This window comes from Carcharhinus amblyrhynchos, chromosome 14 (genome assembly GCF_965287045.1).
Source record: "Carcharhinus amblyrhynchos chromosome 14, sCarAmb.v2.hapA, whole genome shotgun sequence".
NCBI classification, from domain to species: domain Eukaryota; kingdom Metazoa; phylum Chordata; class Chondrichthyes; order Carcharhiniformes; family Carcharhinidae; genus Carcharhinus; species Carcharhinus amblyrhynchos.
Window position 1 is genome coordinate 33772103 of NC_137337.1, and position 22736 is coordinate 33794838.

The following is a 22736-nucleotide window of genomic DNA, read 5'->3' on the forward strand; positions in this document are numbered from 1 at the left end:
ATGATCCCACTTACTGATGAAGGAGCAGTGCTCCAAAAGTTCATGATTCCAAATAAACCTTTGGATTTTAACCCAGTGCTGTGAGACTTCTTACTGGCCCTTGTCCATTAAGGGGGGAAAAAATCCAATAGGTTCCTCTCCCTGTTACCATTATCAACCTCCCCTTGGAGTGCATTTGATTGGTCAGCTATTCCCAAGAGAAATAGCCTGTGTTCATCTCTTCCCGTACTCATGTACTTACCACAGGATGTAGGGTACTCCCCAATATCTGTGGACTCCTGACCTAGTATAAGTCACTTTCCTCAGCAAGTTTGGGGGCAAACACTTTCCGCAAGTAACTGCTACATGCAAAACATTAATCCAGTTCTTTGTTCTGTTCTTCGTAGCAAATGAAGATGATGATGTTGGCCCAATCATGGAAAGACTTGTAGTGAAGAAGTTAGGAAAGGATCAGCCAGTGAAGCAAAATGCTAGTAAGAAGGCTGTTGATAGAGGTGTACAGACAGAATTGTCTGAGTCTGCAATACCCACTGAAGTAAGCCAAAAGTTAAACTCATCAGTGCCGGAATCACTTCCAGCTAACCTGAAGCTGCAACCTCCTCCTCCCCCAGCTCCCCCACTTCCTCCATTTCTAGTTGCAACAACTCAGCCGTGTATTCCACCACCACCCCCTCTTCCAGGCACTGGTACCATGCCCCCACCTCCCCCTCCCCCGCCTCTCCCTGGTGCTCCCGCTATTCCTCCCCCTCCCCCTCTCCCACCACTCCCTGGTGCTGTCGGTGTGCCCCCACCTCCCCCTCCTCCCCCTCCTCCGCCTCTCCCTGGTGCTCCCGCTATTCCTCCCCCTCCCCCTCCCCCGCCTCTCCCTGGTGCTGTCGGTGTGCCCCCACCTCCCCCTCCCCCGCCTCTCCCTGGTGCTCCCGCTATTCCTCCCCCTCCCCCTCTCCCACCTCTCCCTGGTGTTGGTGGTGCACCCCCACCTCCCCCTCCCCTCCCTGGTGCTGGAGGTGTGCCTCCCCCTCCACCGCTTTTCCCCAGTGGCATTCCTCCCCCTCCACCACCTCTGGGTGCATTTACCAATGAAGCGCCCATAATGGCTCACCAAGCTGGCAACCTATCGTGTTCGTACGCTCTGCCGAAAAGACCTGTTCATCGGCCAACGTTACGGATGAAAAAGCTGAACTGGCAGAAAGTCCCTGCAAAAATCGCTTCGGGTATGTATAAGGAATAACTTTCTCCAAAATATATTTTAGCGTACCGGTGAAGGATAGCACATGTTGTGTTAATGGAATTTAAGAACTTTATGAGCAGGAAGACAGTGCAGATCTTACCAACACATCAATAAGCTGGCATCGTGACAAAGCCCTACATTTTGCCAACCAATTCATTTACAGTTTTTCATCACAAGATACCGGTCCTCATCTATCGCCACGGCAAGATTTAGCTGCATTAAATCATTTAATTTTAGTGTCATAAGTAGGCTTACATTAACACTGTAATGAAGTTATTGTGAAAACCCCCTGATTGCCACAATCTGGCGCCTGTTCGTGTATATTAAGGGAGAATTTAGCATGGCCAATGTTACTTAACTAGCACATCTTTTGGACTGTGGGAGAAAACCAGAGCACCCGGAGGAAACCCACGCAGACACAGGGAAAATGTGCAGCCTCTGCACAGACGGTGACCCAAGCCGGGAATCAAATCCAGTCCCTGGCGCTGTGAGGCAGCTGTGCCACCATGCTGCCCAATGTCCTGGTTTTGACTAGCCTTCCTGACAACAAACTGTATTATGTTGGTGGCCGTCCCTGTCTTTCTTCAGGATGAATTTCAAAGCTTGTGATCAGTTTCTTGTTTCCATCCTTTTAACGAGATCCAATTGATGTTCCTAGTTCATCCCACTAGCGTGACAGCAGACACATTACTCTTGTATTGCGGTGACCCAGGCCATACACAATACTCCCAGATGTAACCTGTGCATCACTCTTTACAATTTCAATTGAATTATTAATAAATACACTTCTATTTGCTTTATTTACTGTTACTTTGCACAGTTTGAGTCAGGTAAGGAGCACAATAGACAAAACCTCTGACCACTACGTTGAGAAGCTCTATCCTGCCCATAAATTTGGTCTCTCTTCCTTCTCCCTCAATTTGGTGCCTATTATATTAAATATTTGACAAAGACAAAATTTGAGCCTCCCTGCGCCACAACATTTTGCTTTTCCTTGTTCCCTGATATCCATGGAATGTTATCTTCTCAAGGAAATAAAAGTTGGAGGCTGAACTAGACTGCAAGCGTATAGGCTGTCAATTATCAGGTTAGTTTCATTCAATTCGTCTTTCATTCCTCTTCTGGTTATTGACTTCATTTGTATTTCAACTATTGAGGTCAGGCCAATGTGCCTGTATTCTAAGATACATCACTATTCTTTAATACAGGAACTATATTGTCCATTTGCAGTTTTCAGAACTTCATTGACTCTTGAAACATAACAAATCTCTGAACATCTGGGAATATAGTTCATTGTTGTTCCCTTAGCTTCAGTAATATTAAAGTCCCAGAGTGCCATATGTGTTTGATATGAGATATATTGTTGATATCTCTCCCTGATTTGAAAAGCTCCCAAAAGTAGCTATTAATGTGTTTATTGTTCTTGTTTTCAATTCCAAATGGATCCGTGAGGGTTTGACTTCCTCTTTGGGAGTGCTTTGCTTGCAATGATGAAGAATCTTTTATACGTTTTCGGCTTCTGTGATATCTCATTACAGTTCCATCTTTGTGCACCTTAGTCTCGTCATCATAAAGTTTCTCCATAGTTCTGTACTTGTCTTTTCCTCTGTTCCCTTTACAAGTTTTGTGAATTTACCTTCTGCTCCTCAAATTCCTTTAAATGTTATTGCTGATCTGCTTTGAGCACTTTATTTATCTTGCTTTTATTACTGTTGAGTAGGAATGTCTATTGGTTTTTCATTCCCTCCCACCTACAGCCATCACCAAGCCTGACCCACAAACACTAAGTTTGCCTTGGCAGCGTTATTTAGCTCCGTGCCTACACTGTTCCAGTTTGAATGCCACTGTGCTACAGATATTAGGCGAGATTCTCCAGCCTCCCAGCCGTGTGTTTCCCGCCAGGGTTGTTTGCTAACAGTGGGATTCTCTGGTCCCATCACTGTTCATGGCATTTCCCATTGGCATCACCCCATGGGAAACCCACTGGCAGAGGTGCATTGCCAGGGAAACCAGAGAATCCCATCAGCTTGAACAGCTGCAGAATTCCTGCCCCTATCTTTTATAGTTCAATTATGTGAGTCATGTTTGAGTAACTCCAGCAAAATCAAGCCTAGGGTGTGGTAGGTCGGGATTTTCTGGTCCAAAACTCCCATCCTAAGTCACTGGACGTTTGGCTGAATTTCCCATGACTGATCCAGAAAATTCAATTCTCCAATGCACTAAAGTAGGAAAGTACTAATGTATTAAAGTGGCAGGCTGCAAGTTATTTTATGTTTGACTTATTTGAAGTCTCTATGTGACACATCATTCTCCCTACATTGTCCAAGCAGACCAAACATTATCCTAAATAATTTCTTGTGCTACGTGCCTAGTTGAAAGACTTCAAACCACAACTCCTGCTGTATTGTTCATTGTACTATCTTAATAAAAGCAAATTACTGCGGATGCTGGAATATGAAACTAAAAGAGAAAATGCTGGAAGATCTCAGCAGGTCTGGCAGCATCTGTAAGGAGAGAAAAGAGCTGACGTTTTGAGTACAGATGACCCTTTGTCAAAGCTTTGACAAAGGGTCATCTGCACTATTTTAGCCTCCCAAATGGCCCCTGAAGATATAATTTGGGCAATAGTGCCATAGTGCAAATGTCAATGGACTCATAATCCAGACTAATGCTGTGTGGATACGGATTCAAATTGCCCCATGGTAACTTGTGGAAATTTAAAAGATGGCACAGTGGTTAGTACTGCTGTCTTACAGCGCCAGGGACCTGGGTTCGATCCCAGCCTCAGGTAAATGTCTGTGTGGAGTTTGCACATTCTCCCCATGCCTGCATGGGTTTACTCCAGGTTTTCTGGTTCCTCCCAAAGCATCCAAAGATGTGCAGTTTAGGTGCATTGGCCCTTGTGGTTAGGGGGAATAGCAGGGTAAAATGTGTAGTTATGGGAATAGGGTTACAGAGATCGGGTAAGAGTCAGTGCAAACCTGATGGGCCAAATGGCCTCCAACTGCACCGTTGGGACTTTATGAATTTCTGAATGTTGATCAGATACATGCAGCTGTGAGAGTTTCAGAGGGAAATATTTTGTCACTGAAGAGAAGAAGGGGTAACTGGGTGCGTACATGGGGCATACTTGGTATCAGTTGGTCTGAGTGCCATTGTAGTAAACATGTAAATAGGCCAGCTGTAACCATGATCAGGGACCTTTATGTAGCATGAAGAGGCTAATAATAGATACAACAAAAAAGACAATATTTCCTCCTTGCTTCATCAATTTTAATGAATTTGGATAGTGAAATCTGGCTTTCCTTCTCTCCTTTGACCTGTCCTTTTCCTTTCCTCCTCTAGGGGAAAATTGTTTATGGTCAACCATTCGAAGAACTGTGGAAGAACCTTTGGATCCTGATTATGCCAGTATTGAGCAACTCTTCTGCTTTCCAGTGTCAGACTCGAAACAGAAAGAGAAAACTGTTGTCAAAAAGGAGATCAAAGAGGCAAGTGGTACTCGGTAGAGTCTTATGTTCTCGCTGGTGATGAGCTTGGAGGAGGGAAGGGCTTGTATTTAGGCGGGATGGTAATGGGCCTTCCCATCCTGCCATCACATGAGACCCTTAAGTGGCAGGTTAACGACCACTAAAGGGTCTCACCCTGGGTATTAACCTGGCTGCAGAATGGTCTGTTGCTATGCTGTGTGCACGACAGGTAAACGTGTAGGTTCCTTGTCATCTCCATTGGTTGGGTGCTGGTGATGGTCCATCAATTAAAGATCTAAGACACTCAGTGGCTGATTGAGAAACTCAACATCGATCAGTAAAAGATGGTCCCTACCCTGTTGGCTGAACCTTGCCCTTGTTGCTGTTTCATACATGTACCCCCTCTTCCCCCTCCCTCTCCCCCTGCCAATCTCAGACCCTCACTCCACAGGACCACACTGTCCCCGCACCCAGTACGTAATGCTGGTGCACTATGCCAACACCAGCAGCCACTGTGTCCCCACTGACAATGCTGAGCAGCAGCATTAGATTAGCTAGAACTCTCCATTCACCTGACGAAGAGGGAAACCTCGAAAGCTTGTGCATTTACTATCAAATAAATCGGTTGGACTAAAACCTGGTGTTGTCAGACTTTTTACTGTGTTTACCCCAGTCCAACGCTGGCACATCCACATCAGCCCTCGGTAAGACAGACCCTGGCTTTTGGTTCCCAGGGAAGGCCAGCCGGTGGCCCTGCCACTGCCTGACTGGTTGTGGTTTTGATGTGTCTTCCCCACAAAAGAGGCAGTGGAGGATTCCCGCTGGTCCTCCGGGTGAGACCCTAGACCCCTGAACAAGATTCTGTACAGTGAATCTAAACAGTAATTTAAATCCAGCCTCTTCCACGTATAACTCTCTTTCTGTCCTCTGCCCAACACAGATCACATTTCTAGATTCCAGAAAAAGCCTTAACTTGAACATATTTTTAAAGCAATTCAAATGGTGAGTTACTGATTTTACATACGTGTAACAACTAATGTAAGCATTTGGTAAAATATCAAATGGTTAAACTGCATTTAATGTTTGTTTTGGCTCTTGTTGCACAACCAGTTGGTGATATACCTGAACTATGTTTGCCTGACCTTTGCCCCTCCACTGTCCATAAATCATTTAAAAAAAACAGAACTGTAGCTCTTGTCACTTTAGCTGTTTGCTCGTCAGATTGTGAAACATAAGGTGATGTCAATTTTTAACAATTAGCTTTTTAAATGAGTGCCACCAACATTTGTTACCCATCACTGGCTAACCTGGGAAAGTGGCTGTTAGCAACTTAGTCTGGGTTCACTTAGCAAGATATTGTATTAACATCAACAGTCACGGCAGTAATTGGGAATGGAGTGACCTATAGGCCAGACAGGGTAAGGATTGCAGATTTTCCTCCCTAAAGTCTATTAATCCACCAGCTTCATGGCCATTTCTGTAGATGTCACCTTTTTTATTTCCAGTTTCTACAAACTAAATTCATAGAAAATAGGAGGAGGAGGAGACTGTTCGGCCCTTCTAAGATACTCTGCCATTCATTATGATCATGGCAGATCATTCAACTTCCAGCCTGATTCCCACCTCCACCCCCCACCACCATATCCTTTGATCCCCTTCACCTCAAGCACTATATCTAATTGCTTCTTGAAAGCATACAAGTCAGGATGCTTCAAAATAAAATTAAGTGCTCAACAAGCAGGAGAATCTCATGCCCGTATCTTGGGTGTACTTAGTGGAATGAATCTCAGGCATTCAGTGCGTCACAGGAGTGTCACAGAGAGATTCATGTCAGTAAGCCGAAGGCTGAGGCCTCATCCTGCTGGAAAGGCTAAAATCACCATACTGAGCAAGCCACTGTGCATGTGCCAATCTCAGTGGGGAGATCTGTGCACGTGCATTCACCTTGCCTTCGCTGGCCTCCTGATCACTAGCCTACCAATTGTTGCCAAATCCACCCCATCACAGTTCTTCCCAAAACACCACCAATCGGTTTCACCCCCTTGGCAGCGCCAGGGTGCACAATGGGCAATGCCAGGGTACCTGGCTGGCACTATCTGAGGGACACTCTAACCACTGCCCTTGACCTACGAGGGGGGGCCTCAATGGCCTCTGTCCCCACCAGCAAGGTGAGTAGAACTGGTCCTCATTGATGGGATCAGTTGAAAACCCCTCTAATGGGAACCTGTCCTGGCGAGGGTGGGTGTGATACTAGAGGGCCTGGAGATTATCGTCTTGGGCTCGCTAATGATATGGAAATAATGATTTCTATGTGGTAATCCGTGCGTTGATTTCCAGCATGGGGCTCTTTGCGTGGAAAAATAGGTCCTGGGAGACTTGAGATTGGCCAGACACCAGTTGTGAGTCCCGCTACATTCCCCCCACTGCTGACTCCCGGCCCACTGCACTACTCAAGCTGAGCAGATGGCTAAGAGAGTCCGGCCGCAATGTTTTTACCTCAACTTCTTTCTGTGGTGACAATTTCCATCGGCTGACTATCCTCTGGATGAAGAAATTTCTCCTCCTCCCCATCCTAAATGGTTTGCTCTATGTCCTCAGACTGTGACCCTAGTTTCTGAACACCCCATCGTTGCATCTTCCCTACAAATTTCAATGAGGACCTCCAACCCTCTCTTTCCCCATTTTTCTGAACTCCAGTGAATACAATCCTAACTGACTCAATCTCTCCTAATACATCAGCCCTGCCATCCCAGGAATCAGTCTGGTAAATCTTCTCTGTACTCCCTCTGGAGCAAGAGAATTCTAGTTCTCAAATTGCCATGATGCAATTTATACTCCTTTCGCTGGATTATACTCATTCAATTACATTACCATATTGCTATAAACTTGTGAATAAAATCCTAACCCTGGCATTTGAACCATTGGTTCCAACCTTTCTTCGAAGAAGGGGAACACTTGTCTAAGCACCAGTCCTTGCTCCTTCTTTAATATTTGAATTTAATGAATGCATCATCTCCAGTGAAGGGTGCTCAATATTTTCCCGAGTGCTTCATTAATCTTTCACGTCACCATCAGTTCTGTTACTTGTTTGCAGCAAGTGAACAGGGCAAGAATCCCACTACTGCTTTGCCTCTCTTTGCAAGGATACTCTTGATCTTTGGTCCCTCAGGTGACGGCTTTGAGGAGCCAGATGGGCAGTTTTAACTCCTATGTGTCAGTCAGTGGTGTAAAGATATTGAACTCATTCCTTAGCGAATTACGTGGTTTTACTCTTGGTTAGCTCTTCCAACCAATTGGATCCAGAGCTCAACAGAGCAGGCTTTCTTTAAATTCATTTGTGAGAGATGGGCATCGCAGGCTGGCCAGCATTTATTGCCCATCCCTAGTTGCCCTTGAGAAGGCGGTAGTGAGCTGCCTTCTTGAATCGCTGCCGTCCATGTGCTGTGGGCTGACCCTCAATGCCGTTAAGGAGGGAATTCCGAGATTTTGACCCAGCGTCTGCGGAGGAACAGTGATATATTTCCAAGTCAGGATGATGAGTGGCTTGGAGGGGAACTTGCAGGTGGTGGTGTTGCCCTGCTGCCCTTGTCCTTTTAGACAGGAGTGGTTGTGTGTTTGGAAGCTGTTGTCTAAGGATTTTTGGTGAATTGCTACAGTGCATCTTGTAGATAGTACACACTGTTGCTACTTAGCATCAGTGGTGGAGGACAAAAGTAAGGAGAAAAACAGAAATGCTAGAAAACCTCAGCAGGTCTGACAGCATCTGAGGAGAGGGAGATAAAAAGCTCATGTTTCAAGGTTAGATGGTCCTTTGTCAGAGCTGGTGTAGGGTCATCCTAACTCAACATTAGCTCTATTCACTCTCCACAGATGCTGCCAGACCTGCTGAGATTCTCCAACATTTTCTGCTTTTGTTTCAGGTTCCAGCATCCGCAGTATTTCACTGTAGGGACATTTACTTAAGGCCATGGAGATATTCTTTTGCTAATTATTAATTAGATTGCTTGCCTGGAAGTTAAATGTTCTTGAAACTGAACAAAGAGCAATGATATATAATACTGCCTCTTATTTTACTGAAGTTTAGTTGCTTCGAATTGTGTGGTCTTTTTTAAATGATGTGAAGTTGAATTTTGCATGTTTCATTAGTTCTCATGCGGAAGTGGCTGATATGATCAGGAGAGGGGACAGATCGAAATTCGATGTTGAGATTTTAAAGCAACTCAAAAAACTAATGCCAGAGAATCATGAGGTAAGTTGACAATGCATCAAATAACCAGCATCTGATAACCAAGTGGGCCAATATTTTTTCACTATAACCTTCCCTTTTAATTCGTTCCATGCACAGATCGAAAATATAAAGGCTTACAAAGGAGAAAAGGAAAAATTAGCAAGTGCTGATCACTTCTACCTTCTCCTCCTTGACGTTCCTTGGTATGTATTACTGGTGTCATTTGTAAATGTAAGGCCTGTTCTGCAGGACTTACATCAGATACAAGAATCTGTTTCTTTCAGATACAAGTTAACATTTGCTAGTTACTCATCCAATATTATCCATCTGAAAGTGTTGTCATCACACCCCGTGCCAGTTACTCATACAACAGTATCCATGTGACAGCACACCCTATGTTAGTTACTAATCCAACATTATCCATCTGAAAGTGTTGTCACAGCAGCTCATAAATGAAAGTTAATTTTCCCTAATCAGTATGATACATCTGATGTAATCGAGCACCTTGTGATATTAAAATGGGTTTTAAAACAAGGAAGTGTTGCAGCGTTGCAGCAGGCAAGGTACTGGGCAGAAATTGGACTCGAGAAAGGGAAAGAGCCTGAGCAAAGTGACAAGAAGAGGAATGGGAAGGAATGACCAGAATAAATCAACACTGAGTATAGAAATAGATCCAAAATGCAGTGTACATTTTGAATCAAAAACTGAAGGGAGTTTCCCCATTCTGCCCGCCACAGGAATAATCGTAGTGGGTGGGGTGGGGTGGGCCATGCCAAGGTCTGTTGACCTCAGGATGGATTTTTCGGTTTTGGGCCGAGCGCGAGCAGAAAGTCCTGCCCTGTTACGTCTAAATTTCTATTAAAAGTATCTACTGGAACCTCTATCTTTTTCCAACTTGTGCAATGAAGGGGGAAAGGATTTCTCAGTTTATTTCTAGTAAGCATACATGCTTGAACGTAAAGTGCCACTTGATGAGGTTTGCTGTACATAATGAATGGCAGAAACCTTTCCTCCGTTATTTACACTCCATTAGAATTTTACAAGTGCAGACAGCTTGCTGAAAGCTTATAAATGACAATTAATACTTACACTTTTGATGCAATGGATATATAACCTAGTGGAAAACATAGACGTAATCAAAACAAGAGATTGCCAATGTTAGATAGCCCTGATATGCAAAGCAGCTAGAATATTAAACCTGGAAGTTGCACATAAAATTCAAAAGAAGTGTGTATTATTACAATTAACTTGATCAATTGTTTTGAATGCTTTTTGAATTATTCTTTGGGTCAGAAACATACACTTATCTGCAGTAGTCATTGTTTCTACCATGTAGCAACTTCAGTTTCTCCTTTTACAGAAAATGCATAATATACACAAAACCAAACTGTGATAAAGAGTTAAGTAAATATTTGCATAGAGACTGAAAGAAATGGGATGTACTGTCATTAGTTTGACTTGATGGAAATTATTTTGGGAAGACGTTAGTGATACATTCCTCCTTCCATATACAACAGCAGAAAAGTTTGCAAATTTGTCCAAATCTCTCAAACTAGTTTTGTCTTGGACTGTATCCAATCCATTTAACTTCCTGAGGAAACATTTTGTATGCTTTTTGTCCTGATCTCTAGAGGAAGATGAAGTAAAATTTAAATGTTGCTTTCACGTTGTGCATTTATGGATCAGTCACCATAAATGGTGTAATATTTCTATGGTTGGAACAACAGGAAAGCATTGTATTCTTGGCATTTTCTGTGTTTTTATTGTTTGTATTCTTGATGAGGCTTTTTTACTTTTTGTTAATGTAGTTTAATCCACTTTTAACTGTTTTATTACTAATATCTTGTACCACCACATTTTTCTGGTCAACTCTTCAGTAGTTTTCATATCTTAATGAAATGAGAGGCAAAGATATCTCCTTGCCTCACACTTGCCTGAGGTTTATTAACGTTCTGCAACTGTTCTCTACTTTTACAGTCTCCACTCAATTTTGTTTATTTCTCTGACCCACTCTTCCACAGCTACCAGCTAAGGATTGACTGCATGTTGCTATGTGAGGAGGCTACTGTTACCCTGCAAGTGCTCCAGCCAAGGGCAGAGCTAATAAAAACCGCTTGTCAAGGTAAGTTTAGTGGTAAATAAAAGTGCTTCACAGGCTGAAATGTTAAGCTGCAGAGCACCACAAGCATCTGAACAGCATTCTGACTGATTAGAGATCAGAAAACAATGCAATCGTGCATCTGAGTCAATGCAGTGTACTCCAGCATTGACTTCAAGATAGCATCTCAGCTGCTGGTTGTCCATCATGATGTAGAATCATAGAATCCTGGAGTGCAGAAGGAGGCCATTCAGCCCATCAACTCTGCACCCACCACAATTCCACCCAGGCCCTATCCTCACAATGCCTATTTAGTCTCCCTGATACTAAGGAGCAATTTAGCACAGCCAATCCACCTAACCCAGTCATCTTTGGACTGTGGGAGGAACCGGAGGAACCAGAGGAAACCTATACAGACATGGGGAAAACGTACAGACTTCAAGTGACCCAAGCTGGGAATCAACCTGGGTCCCTGGCACTGTGAGGTAGCAATGCTAACCGCTGTATGCACATCTTCCTCTTCCTCTGTTTCAATGTTGCAAAACAGCTCTTGTGGTTCTAAGTATCACACATTTCTTAGATTTTGTTTCCAAGACTGTTATCTGCCTCATGTTTTTTTGGTTAGTAATCATGCTTTTGACTTAATCATCAGATCGCTAATCAAAAGTAAATGTGTAATAAGATTTTAATGCTATTACATGCACTCTGAAAGGCAAATACGAATGTTTACTGACCAGGCGTACATGTTCATAGCTAAATTATTAATTGGTGTTTGATGATGTATTTTCTTGTAATTGTGCATTGCCTGCTACATAACAAGAACTTGTAATTAATGACCTGTTTAACACAGTGAAACACAAGATGCTGCATGGGATTGCTTTTCAAACATCAAACTACAGGGTGGCACGGTGGCTCAGTTGTTAGTACTGCTGCCTTTCAGCATCGGGGACCTGGGTTCATTCCTGGTCTCGGGTCACTGTCTGTGTGGAGCTTGCACATTTTCCCTGTGTCTGTGTGAGTTTCCTCTGGGTGTTCCTCTGGGAGTTTCCTCCCACACTCCAAAGATGTGATGGTTAAGTTGACTGACCATGCTAAATTGCTCCTTAGTGTCCAGGGGACTAGCAGGGTAAATACATGGGATTACGGGGGATAGAGCCTAGGTGGGATTGTGGCCTGTGCAGGCTCAAAGATCAGAATGGCCTTCTGCACTGTAGGGATTCTACTGATCTATGATACAGCAAGCCAAAAGTTTGTTTTCAGTGAGTTTCTTCGAGGAGTAAGGGGGCGAAGATGTTTATGGAGGAAATTTTGAATCTTAATGCTTAGGCAGCTGAAGACAGAACCACCAGTGAAAATTAGTGATATGCGAGAGACTAGAGAAGGTGGAATGCAGAGGCCTTGGAGGATAGAAGGGCTGGAGGAGATAGTAGGGATAGAGAGAGTCAAGGCCATTGAGGAATTTGAAAGCAAGGGTAAGAATTTTAAAATCTAGACATTTCCTGACTGGGAGCTGACAAAGGTTAGTGAGCACAAGGCTTAAAAATAATGATAAACTCCAAAAGAAAACAATATTTGCTCATTATTTTACATTTTTAAAGAAGGATTTGCACAATGGATCATCATTGTGTGACCTGCCAAGATAACCAAGTCAATTATAATCATGCACTTAATATTAGCAGGATGAAATATTTACAACTGTTCTCTGCTTTTGAATAGATCTTCTTTCTGCTTCAAGACTACCCCTGTTCTGTGACCTAATTCTTAAAATTGGAAATTTCCTGAACTATGTATGTATTCTGTGAACTATGTAAAGTCTACCGGTTTACACTGTGTCATCCATGAAAATACTTTGCACCAATTAACCAGAATTAATTATTAGAAATATATAATAAACAGGTTATTAGACTAGACTGTTAAAGATTGTTTTTTAACATAAATTTTGCAAAAATTAATTTCTTTTTCCTTGTATACTAATTCCAATAAACCAATAGAAACACAAATTGGTGTGAAAAACAAAGTGTACAAAATTAGAAAAGATAGCTCCGATAACATGGTACATGACAAAAGTGTTCACTGCATGTGTGTATATATTTTAATGTATGCTTTGTTTCTTCTTGATCTTCCATTAGGGCAGTCACACAGGAAATGCAGATGGCTTTAAAATAAATACCCTACTAAAGCTAACAGAAACGAAAGCAAACCAATCTCGGATCACATTGCTCCATCACATGATTGAGGTAATATCTGTTGTAATGATGCTGGTTATAGAACGTGTCTGTTAAAGAAGTCTTCATAGTCTTTTGCATATTAATAGCAAGCCTTTATTAACTATGAGGGTACCAGGAAGGAACGGTTCCCATGTCCAAATCTTAACACGTCACTAGACAACTTACAGACCATAGCTCTGGGTGGTTTTGCATCCAATCCTACATCTCCCAGATACTTGTACGACAATGTCTTTCTAATTTTATTTCTTTTTTTTATATTGGTTAATGTCTGACCTTTTTTAATTTTCAAGGAGATTGAGAAGTCCTATCCAGACCTTCTGAATCTTCCTGATGACCTAGAGACCATTTCAAAAGCAGGAGGGTAAGAAGACCAATTGAATTTTTTAAATAGCTCTCTAGCATTAGCTCTTGTTTCTTTAAATAACATCCTGGTGGCAACCTGCTTCAGTAAACTTAATTGAAAAGCAATCCCCTTTTCACAGTGCTAAAAGATTGAATTTCAACAACATACAACAGTCTTTGACAAAGGGTCATCTGGATTCGAAACATCAGCTCTTTTTCTCTCCTTACAGATGTTGCCAGACCTGCTGAGATTTTCCAGCATTTTCTCTTTTGGTTTCAGATTCCAGCATCTGCAGTAATTTGCTTTTAACATACAACAGTTTCTATTAGTTCTAATATTAGTCAATTGACTGTTGGTTCTCCAAAACATTGTTATTTGATTTTACATATTTCTGCTAGAAAACTCTTGGCGCTACAGTGAGTCATAGAAATATACAGCACGGAAACAGGCCCTTCGGCCCAACTTGTCCACGCCAACCAGTGTTCTTAAACTGAATAGTCCGATTTGCCTGTTTTTGGTCCATATCCCTCTAAACCTTTCCCATACATGTACCTGTCCAAATGTTTTTTCAATGTTTGAGAATAATTAAAATACCTCCTTTGGAGAATCCAAAGTATTGTTTAACATGCAACTTTTGGGGCCTTGGAAGGAGGTCAGAGTTTAAAGCTCAATCCCACTGACACTTCCAGCTAGTCCACAAGGGAAATGAGGGTTGCCTGAGTTCTCTAGCTGATTAAGGGAAAATTGGCATCGACAGGTTGCATTTGCCCTGGCATGTCCCCAAAGAGTAGGATCTAAAATGGCTCCTAGAGACAGGAGTGGAGTAAGAGAGAACAGAAAGGAAGATCAACTGTGACAAATCGATTGCTATTTTATGCCATGCATCTTCTTTTCCCTTTCTCATATTTCTCATCCTGCATCTTACTGTGTTAATTCCACACCATTCCACTATTACTTTTATAACTTGGAGACCATGTTTACTGACAGCTTGAGTGTGGACTCGCTTCAATCAGATGCAATCAATCTATTGGAAGGTCTCAAGAACATCAGTCGTAAAGTTGGGTCATCTATAGATGATGTGAAATTACAGTTTGAAAAACCTATCCAGGCAAGTAAGACATTAATTGTAAATAATTGAGTATCTAAGCTGCCTGTTGTGAAATTTTAATGTTTTAAAAACTATTATTTCAGGAACGACTATCGGCAACAAATGATCTGAAGGAACTTCTGGAAGATATTGAGTCAGAGAGAAAGAAACTGGCTGAGTACTTTTGTGATGACATTAGTAAATTGTCACTGGAGGAACTATTTCTAACCATTAAAACCTTCAGAGATTCTTTCCTCAAAGGAATGAAGGTAATTCTTCATAGCTTTAGTACAAGGCATAATGTTTTCTACGTTTTATGACCCTGGACTTCCTGGCTCCCCAGCGTCAGATTTGGAGGGTACCCAAAGATGCACTGGGGAATCCCTCTCAGAAGTTTCCAAGTAAGGGTTTACGTGGCAATTGCATTGTGCTTAGGAAACCATCCGTCAAACCAATTAGCCCTTCCCCACCACCAAACCACCTGTCAAAGGATTCCCTGCCACCCACATCACATCTAGATACTTACATTCTCCTGGCCTGTTACTTTCAATGAAAACTTTGAACTCACCTGCTTAATGACAGGAAGTGCTGTTTAAAAAAGAAAAGGGGCATGTCCTCTTTCATTCTGCTTCTCTTATGCTTCAACGCTGAAACCAGGGGCTTGCTTCTCTGCCTGAATCTCACTGGGCCAAAGAGGAAGGTTGAATTTTAGCACAGCAAGTCATGGCCTAACCTGTTAAGGACCTTAATTTTAGGAATAGTAAATTGATCTCTTGCAGTAAACTCTAATTGTTAAAACTTGTAAAATTGTTAAAATTTGAATACTAGCTCAATCTCTTGTAATCTTTAAAGGGCATTGCTATTTCTTCACAGCTGCAACTGTAAATAGCAGATGTTTTATGACATCAGCCAGGTACTTGATATTCCAAACCATTTTGTTTTAAAAAGAGTACTATTCCTATTTTTATTTCTTTTTTTCCATGATGCCCTCCATTAAAAGTCCTGAAAATTGCCGTTACGGATTTACAATCCCTATGCAATTGTGAGTGGCCATTATTCATGATTGAACTTTGCATCTTGACAATGAGTTTTTCCACACTACGTGATGCATTCATGTTTTGAACTTGATCCTACCTCATCTCAACATGCAAACTTCCAGCAGATGTTTCTAGTTAGCAATCCGATACGGATGTTGGCAGGATTTGCTCTGGTTCCCTTCTCAAACCTCAGGCTGACAAGCCCCAGCTAGATTGAATAGCCTGATGAAAGCCAAAATAGGAATTGGTACCTTTTCTGTTCTATATAACTCATCCATTCATTGCATAAATGTGTTTAATCTTCAAAGGAACATAGTGGGGTTTATGAAAGACTCAGTAAATATTTTATTGAAACTCAACTTTCAAGGTTCTATCTTGGGGTTGCACAGTGGTTAAAACTGCTGCCTCACAGCTCCAGCGACCCAGGTTCAATTCCCAGCTTGGGTCACTATCTGTCTGGGGTTTGCATGTTCTCCCTGTGCTTCTGTGGGTTCCCTCTGGGTGTTCTGGTTTCCTCCCACAGTCTGAAAGACATGCATTGGCCATGCTACGTTCTCCTTCAGTGTACCCTAACAGGTGCCAGAGTGTGGTGACTAGGGGATTTTCACAGTAACATCATTGCAGTGTTAATATAAGCCTACTTGTGACTACAATAAAATTTTTTTGCATGCATTCAAATATGCTTGTGCAACTGATTATTTAAGTGACTAAAGCTATCGTGTTCCCCAGTTGAGGACTATTTTTAATTGGATAATTTACAGGTAGCACTGGGTCTCCCTGTGACATGTGGGCCATCTGGGAACCCCTACAGGGCCCTCTGGGTACTAGCAAGATATCAAGAGATACAGGCAGCCACAGTAACCCGCTTCCCCTGACCTGCCCATTGGATCGCCTGCACCCTGAATCTAGGTCACTGTTTGAGCCTAGCCTCATTGTTTCCATGTTGATGCTGGAAAATGAGTTTCTTTTCTTTCCCCACCATTTCCCCCTCCCCCCACCCTTGTGATTAAAGGAAAATAAACTCCGAAAGGAACAAATGGCAAAGGCAGAGAAGAGGAAACAAAAGCTTCGAGAAGAAGAAGCTAAAAGACAAAAAGGAGAGAATGGACAAGCTAGTAAGTGTGGCTCATGTTGAGGAATGCTATCTTCTCTGATTTAAAGACTAACTTTGTACTTTTAAACATAATTTACTGTTTATTTCTTACATGGATTGTGTTTATTCACTAGAACAGATCTTATGGAACTGCTCATCAAACATCAGTGTTAATGTAAAATATGCCAAAATGAAAATAGTCATCCAGATGAATTGCTGATTTAAGCTTCAATGTCATATTGCTGCATCATGTGTCAAGCTTCTCCACTTAATGCTGGCTTTGTTTTGACTCAAGAGCTTAAATCTGGTCTGAAATGTGTGATTATCATTGGAGAAGCCGTAGTAAATTGTGACTGCTTTGTTTTATAGTTCATAAATCACCCATAAAGCAAGAGGAGGGATGTATTATTGATGCTCTTCTGTCAGACATAAGGAAGGGTTTTCAATTGAAGAAGACTGCTAGGAGCAGGTGCGAAACTCTGTCTGCTCCAAAACGTTCTATAACTGAAAAAAGTAAGGGGAAAATATCACTGGGTAAGAGAACATGCCTGCCTGCAACTGACATCCAACTGTAAGCTTGGCTTGCTTTTATTGAAAATGGCATTATTCCCACACTAACCTGGTTGTCACTTCAGCATTTTTCTTGGTAGATGCAGGTACTGGCGACCTGTTATTTTCAATTCTTGCAATGGGCAAAGAAAGAACAGCCTTGCGTAACCTGAAAGGGTTTGAAACTTAATTCCATACTGCTTGATGCTTAATATACCACAGTGCATGTGCTTTCAAGTTGCTTGCTGCGATAGGCGGACCCATGCACACCTACTGAAAAATAAATGCAGGCTTTGTGGAAGCTTGAATTTGATTACCTCTACAAATCCGTCAAATCATTTTGGGGCCAGTACAAAGATTACATGATAACTTAAAAATGTTTTGAATACATTTGTCATACTCCAGGACTTCTCTTGTTTCAAGGACTGGTCGAATTGTGCTTTTTGGTTTTGTCTAAAAGCTGCGTCCAATGGAAAATTGACCTTTTATTTTCAACTGAGAGAAATGTGACCCTTCACAATTGGGGATTTGCTGCCATTCATTTTGAGATATGAAGCAAAAATGACAGTTCACCTTTACTTACAGGCCTGGGGAGCTTGCCTTATTCCACATTTGAAAACTGATTGAAATTACTTGCCGCAATGGCAGATTTACTTTTTTTGCGAGATTTACAATTGTTTGCAGTGGGATTGCCATCTTATTTTATGTTTTTGATTGACCAATGAATACAAAGCTAAACTGGGAAGGCTTTAAAACCTTGCAATATTCAAAATGGTGCTTTAGGGTAAGCTATCAAATCAGGGGGATGTGGGGTGCCAAAATTCTAATCTGGCTCAGGATAAGACTGGAAAAAAAGATACATAAGCTGTTTGTGTCATTTTCTTGTCTGTAATCTACGAATCCCTATGATGTGGTCACGCTAAACCAATTCAGTCTGCTGTGTGGTTTCACTACATAATGACAATGTATTACTGCAAAGCCAGTTTTACCACTTTGGCTCATACATTCATATATGTGCCCTCAAGTCTAATTTCCAGTCTATTAATTTCTTGCAAAAATAATCCACTGAAGTTTAGCTAAGTTTTTTGTTTGAACTTCATCTATTCATGTTCTCACTGTAGTTTTGATGTACGTGATCTATCTAGTAAGTTTAGAGGAAATTTTAGTTGCATAACTTTTGCATCTTCAGCAACCTGCTATATATTAACTCCTTTTCCTGCTACGTTGATCTAACATTGTGATATATTACATGTAATATCATGCATTTTCATTTCTAATTAAAGAAAACTTTTGGAAAGATATTTCCCTAACTGATCAAGCAGTGTCTTTGCAATTTCAGTAAAATTAAATATATTTTTATGTATTGACAACTGTTGTGGTGATAGATCTTTTATTTTTTAAATGGGCTTGGGGAGGTGGGAGTGGACACACCAAGGTGATTCTCAACATTTGAACTAGTCAAAGCACCTCTATCAACGACGGCACAAACTCTGGCTTTCATCGATGCACAATATTTTATTTATATGTATTTACAGATGAAAGTGCCCCTTCTGCAGAAGACAAAGAAAAAGCAATGGCTCCTCAAGATACAACTGTGTCAAAAACTTCAGATGATATTTCAGTTCCCGTGATAGAGGCAGTCACCCAGCAAAAACCTGCTGAAGAAGTGCCTACTCAGAATGATGCAGTACAGAATACCACATGCCAGTTGTCTGTTGAACACATGTCCAACCGTGAAACCAATGCAGCTGAAGAGGTAGCAGTTCATAAGGATGTGACTGACAAAAATCCTGCCCTCTCAACAAGTGAAGTAGATAAAGAGAATATTTGCAAAGGAAGTCCCATATCTAATTCTGAAACATTATTTTCAGAAGATGAACAGATATCCAGCCCTGCCACAAATGCATCTGAAGCAGTTTCAGTTCATGAGGATGTGGCTGACCTCCCCACAGCTGAAGTAAAGAAAGAAAATATTTGCAACGAGCGTCCTAAATCCAACTCTGAAATTTTACTTGCAAAAGACCATGAACAGTTGAAACAATATCACAATGAAGATAAAAACACAATGGACAGGGAAGAAGACAATCTTTCTCATAACACTAGTGTAGATGGGAATTTACCCAAAGCTGTTAATGATATAAACTCCCAAAATAAAGATGATGTCACACACGTTGACTCGACACTTACTGTGCTTGCGTCAGAGGCAAGTACGGATACTGAAATGACAACATCACAAAATGTGGACCAAACCATTCCTGACACAAATGTCACACATCCTAAACCAAACCATAAGCACGCTGGCAGTATATCACCTGCCACAAGATCAAAAACTCGTTCTCGTAGATCTGCCTCATGCACATCTTCAACAAAATCATCTGCCAGGAACTCAATAGATGAAAAAAGTCAGAAAATCAGAGGTAATTGTTTTCCATTTTTTCCAAGCATTCGCTCCATCACCTGAACATGTTACACTTTCTAAAAAATATATGAAACGTAAAAAAGCCAAATTCCAGTTAAAATGTGAAAATACAGGTCCTGTTTGTAAAGCTGCATTATCTCTCCAGAATGACCTGGTTCAAACAATTCCCTACAACCCAAAGAGTTGGTGGCCAATGTTGTTGTCTTGTTATCCCTGGGAAGCTTCACTGAAAGCACACATCAGGTGTCCATGTACCTCATGACTTACTGCCCAATAACGGATAAATGATTGGGAAAGTGTACACCTTGATTCTATATTAATGTTTGGTGGACAATGTTCTTAGAGACAGACATGACTCATCCTACCTATGCGTTTATCAATTGTACTTATTTCAGCACACACTACCAGCTTTCTTGAGTGTACTGTATACATATATTTGGGGTGGATTTTGTTTTTTTTTTAAGAGCAGTTAGGAACACAAATGTACAATTGTATGGAAGAGTGATAGAAGAAAGTTAGCATAGAGAAATGCTACACATTCAATGAATTATAAAATGGGTATTTTTTTTAATTTGGGGAATGTGGGCATTGCTGATCAGGCCAGTATTTATTGCCCATCCCTAACTGGCCTTCAGTTCACTAGCATATTAAGTCATTTCACAGGGCATTTAAGAGTCAACCACATTGCTGGGAATCTGGAGTCACATATCGGCCAGACCAAATAAGGACAGCAGATTTCCTCCCCTAAAGAACACTAGTGAACCAGATGGGTTTTGACAATAATTGTTTCATGGTCATCATTAGACTTTTTTAATTCCAGGTTTTACTGAATTTATATTTCACCATTTTCTATACATCCTACATACACTATTGATGCTGTAGAATAATAAACTCGTACCATATCTGCCATGTGATATATTAACATCCATTTGAAGAGGTAATTGAGGGCCTTGGGAGGCACAGTGGTTAACACTGCTGTCTCTCAATAATAAGGACCCATGTTTAATTCCAGCTTTGGGTGATTGTCTGTGTCTGTGTGGGTTTCTTCCGGGTGCTCCGGTGTCCTCCCATAATCCAAAGATGTGTAGGTTAGGTGGATTGGCCCTGGTAAATGAGCAGGGTTATGGGGATAGGGCGGAGGGAGGACCTGGATGGATGCTGTTTTGTTGTGTTGGTGCAGACTTAGAGTGGATGGCCTCTTTCTGCACTGTAGGCATTCTGTGGTTAATGTGTGTGTGTAAAAAAAAACAGCACCTCACTCCCTTAATAATGCACTTAAGTGTCAGCATAGCTTGGATGCTCAAGTCTTGCAGAGGCCTTTGACCTCCAATCTGCTTCCTCAGAGGCAAGAATGCTACTACAGAGCCAAATTGACCCTAAGTAAAAATGAAATTGAATGTGATAATGGTGATGATTGTCCTTGGCATCTCAAATCAATATTGTGTGGCAATATCCAAAGAATGAAATGTTGGTACTGTACTAGTAAATCAATTAAATATACAGCAGAGAAAGATTTGCTGAAACCTTGAGCATTGAGTCCAGTTTGATTGCCAGAACATGAAGGATGCATTCTGACCATTAAACTGATGTCAAGAGACAGAAAGGGGTGGACGTCTGGCATAGAGTGAGGAAACTCTGAGGCTCTTCAGAATTGACTGAGTTGGAACCTTATGCAAAGCCAAAGCCTACAGTACTGCTTCAGGGTGAGCTAAGTCAATAACAGGATGGGCTAAAACTCTTGAAAGAACAATTTAACATAGTCATAAACTCATGCAATAAGTTGTCAATGTATTGAAAATGTAAACTACATAAATACATTCTTGATCCAATTAAATAAATTGGAATGAGGGAGGGAAAATAAGTTTTTCTTGTCCCAAGGCTACGGGCCAAGGACTAGAAAAAGGAATTTGAGTAGAAAGGTGCTTGATGGCCGGTGCAAACATGATGGGCTGAAGGGCCTCTCTTTGTGCTGTAAAACTCTATTAGAGGAATTTTCCTGCCCCACCTACCAAGGAATCATAGTAGGCAGGACACGGACCATGCAAAGGTCCATTGACCGCGGGTGAGTTTTTCCGGTCTTGGAGTGAACACCGTCGGAAAACCCCATCCTATGTACTTATTTTGTAATTCAGATAAGTTTTCATTAATTCCAGGTCTTTAGAGGTTATTCCGTATACTCTGACTATAAAAGCATAATCCACTTGTCCTAAACGTCTAAGAACCAAACCCCACAACCATGAGCAGCACAGCAGCAGTTTAATTAATTCGAAGAATCTTGAGTTATTTTACTCTGGGCGTTTTCTCTTCTATTCCGCCTCTCCCACCAGCCAGTAAAGCAATGAGGCAAACTGCTCCCTATTTTAAACTGTCTGTCAAATGCATCCCTGTTTGTAGAGAATCTGTGTCTGCTGTAGTTTAATTTTTATGGAAACGTTCTAATCTTGCCCCAAAAAAACACTTTTTTGTGTTGCTTGGGACAAACACTTGTCCCAAAGAATCGGGCAGCACGGTAGCACAGTGGTTAGCCACACAGTGCCAGGGACCTGGGTTCAATTCTGGCCTTGGGTGACTATCTGTGTGGAGTTTGCACATTCCTCCCATGTCTGCATGTGTTTCCTTCAGGCACTCCAGTTTCCTCCCACAGTTCAAAGATGTGCGAGTTAGGTTGATTGGCCCTTGATAAATTGCCCCTTAGTGTCAGGGGGATTAGGAGGGTAAATATACGGGGTTACAGGGATGAGACCTGGATGGGATTGTTGTTGGGGCAGGCTCGATGGGCCGAGTGGCCTCCTTCTGCACGGTAGATTCTATTTTTATACTTATGGTTTGGTCTTGATTTTTATCTGAACTGTAATTTGTTGCAGTTTGATAGTTACTTTTTGTTTCAAAACAGATGATGACCACCCTGAAAATCGACACAAGAAATCGAAAAAAACCTGTGTACTGCACTGAG

General features: G+C 41.7%; 1 protein-coding gene across 3 annotated transcripts in view; it reads left to right on the forward strand.

The window, feature by feature from the left end:
* LOC145352570 (inverted formin-2-like) overlaps positions 1 to 22736 on the forward strand; it is a 71898-nt gene that overhangs the window by 43753 nt on the left and 5409 nt on the right. For 2 of the 3 annotated variants that reach the window (XM_080202603.1, XM_080202604.1), the window contains exons 8-22: positions 387 to 1214; positions 4577 to 4722; positions 5642 to 5703; positions 8848 to 8950; positions 9047 to 9132; positions 10951 to 11051; positions 12744 to 12814; positions 13157 to 13264; positions 13546 to 13616; positions 14586 to 14706; positions 14790 to 14954; positions 16735 to 16837; positions 17185 to 17349; positions 18900 to 19781; positions 22677 to 22736. In XM_080202603.1, the coding sequence (XP_080058729.1) occupies positions 387 to 1214; positions 4577 to 4722; positions 5642 to 5703; positions 8848 to 8950; positions 9047 to 9132; positions 10951 to 11051; positions 12744 to 12814; positions 13157 to 13264; positions 13546 to 13616; positions 14586 to 14706; positions 14790 to 14954; positions 16735 to 16837; positions 17185 to 17349; positions 18900 to 19781; positions 22677 to 22735 (3071 nt within the window). In that variant the 3' untranslated portion in view covers position 22736. The remainder of the gene's footprint in view (positions 1 to 386; positions 1215 to 4576; positions 4723 to 5641; positions 5704 to 8847; positions 8951 to 9046; positions 9133 to 10950; positions 11052 to 12743; positions 12815 to 13156; positions 13265 to 13545; positions 13617 to 14585; positions 14707 to 14789; positions 14955 to 16734; positions 16838 to 17184; positions 17350 to 18899; positions 19782 to 22676) is intronic. The other variant, XM_080202605.1, reaches the window with a different exon arrangement.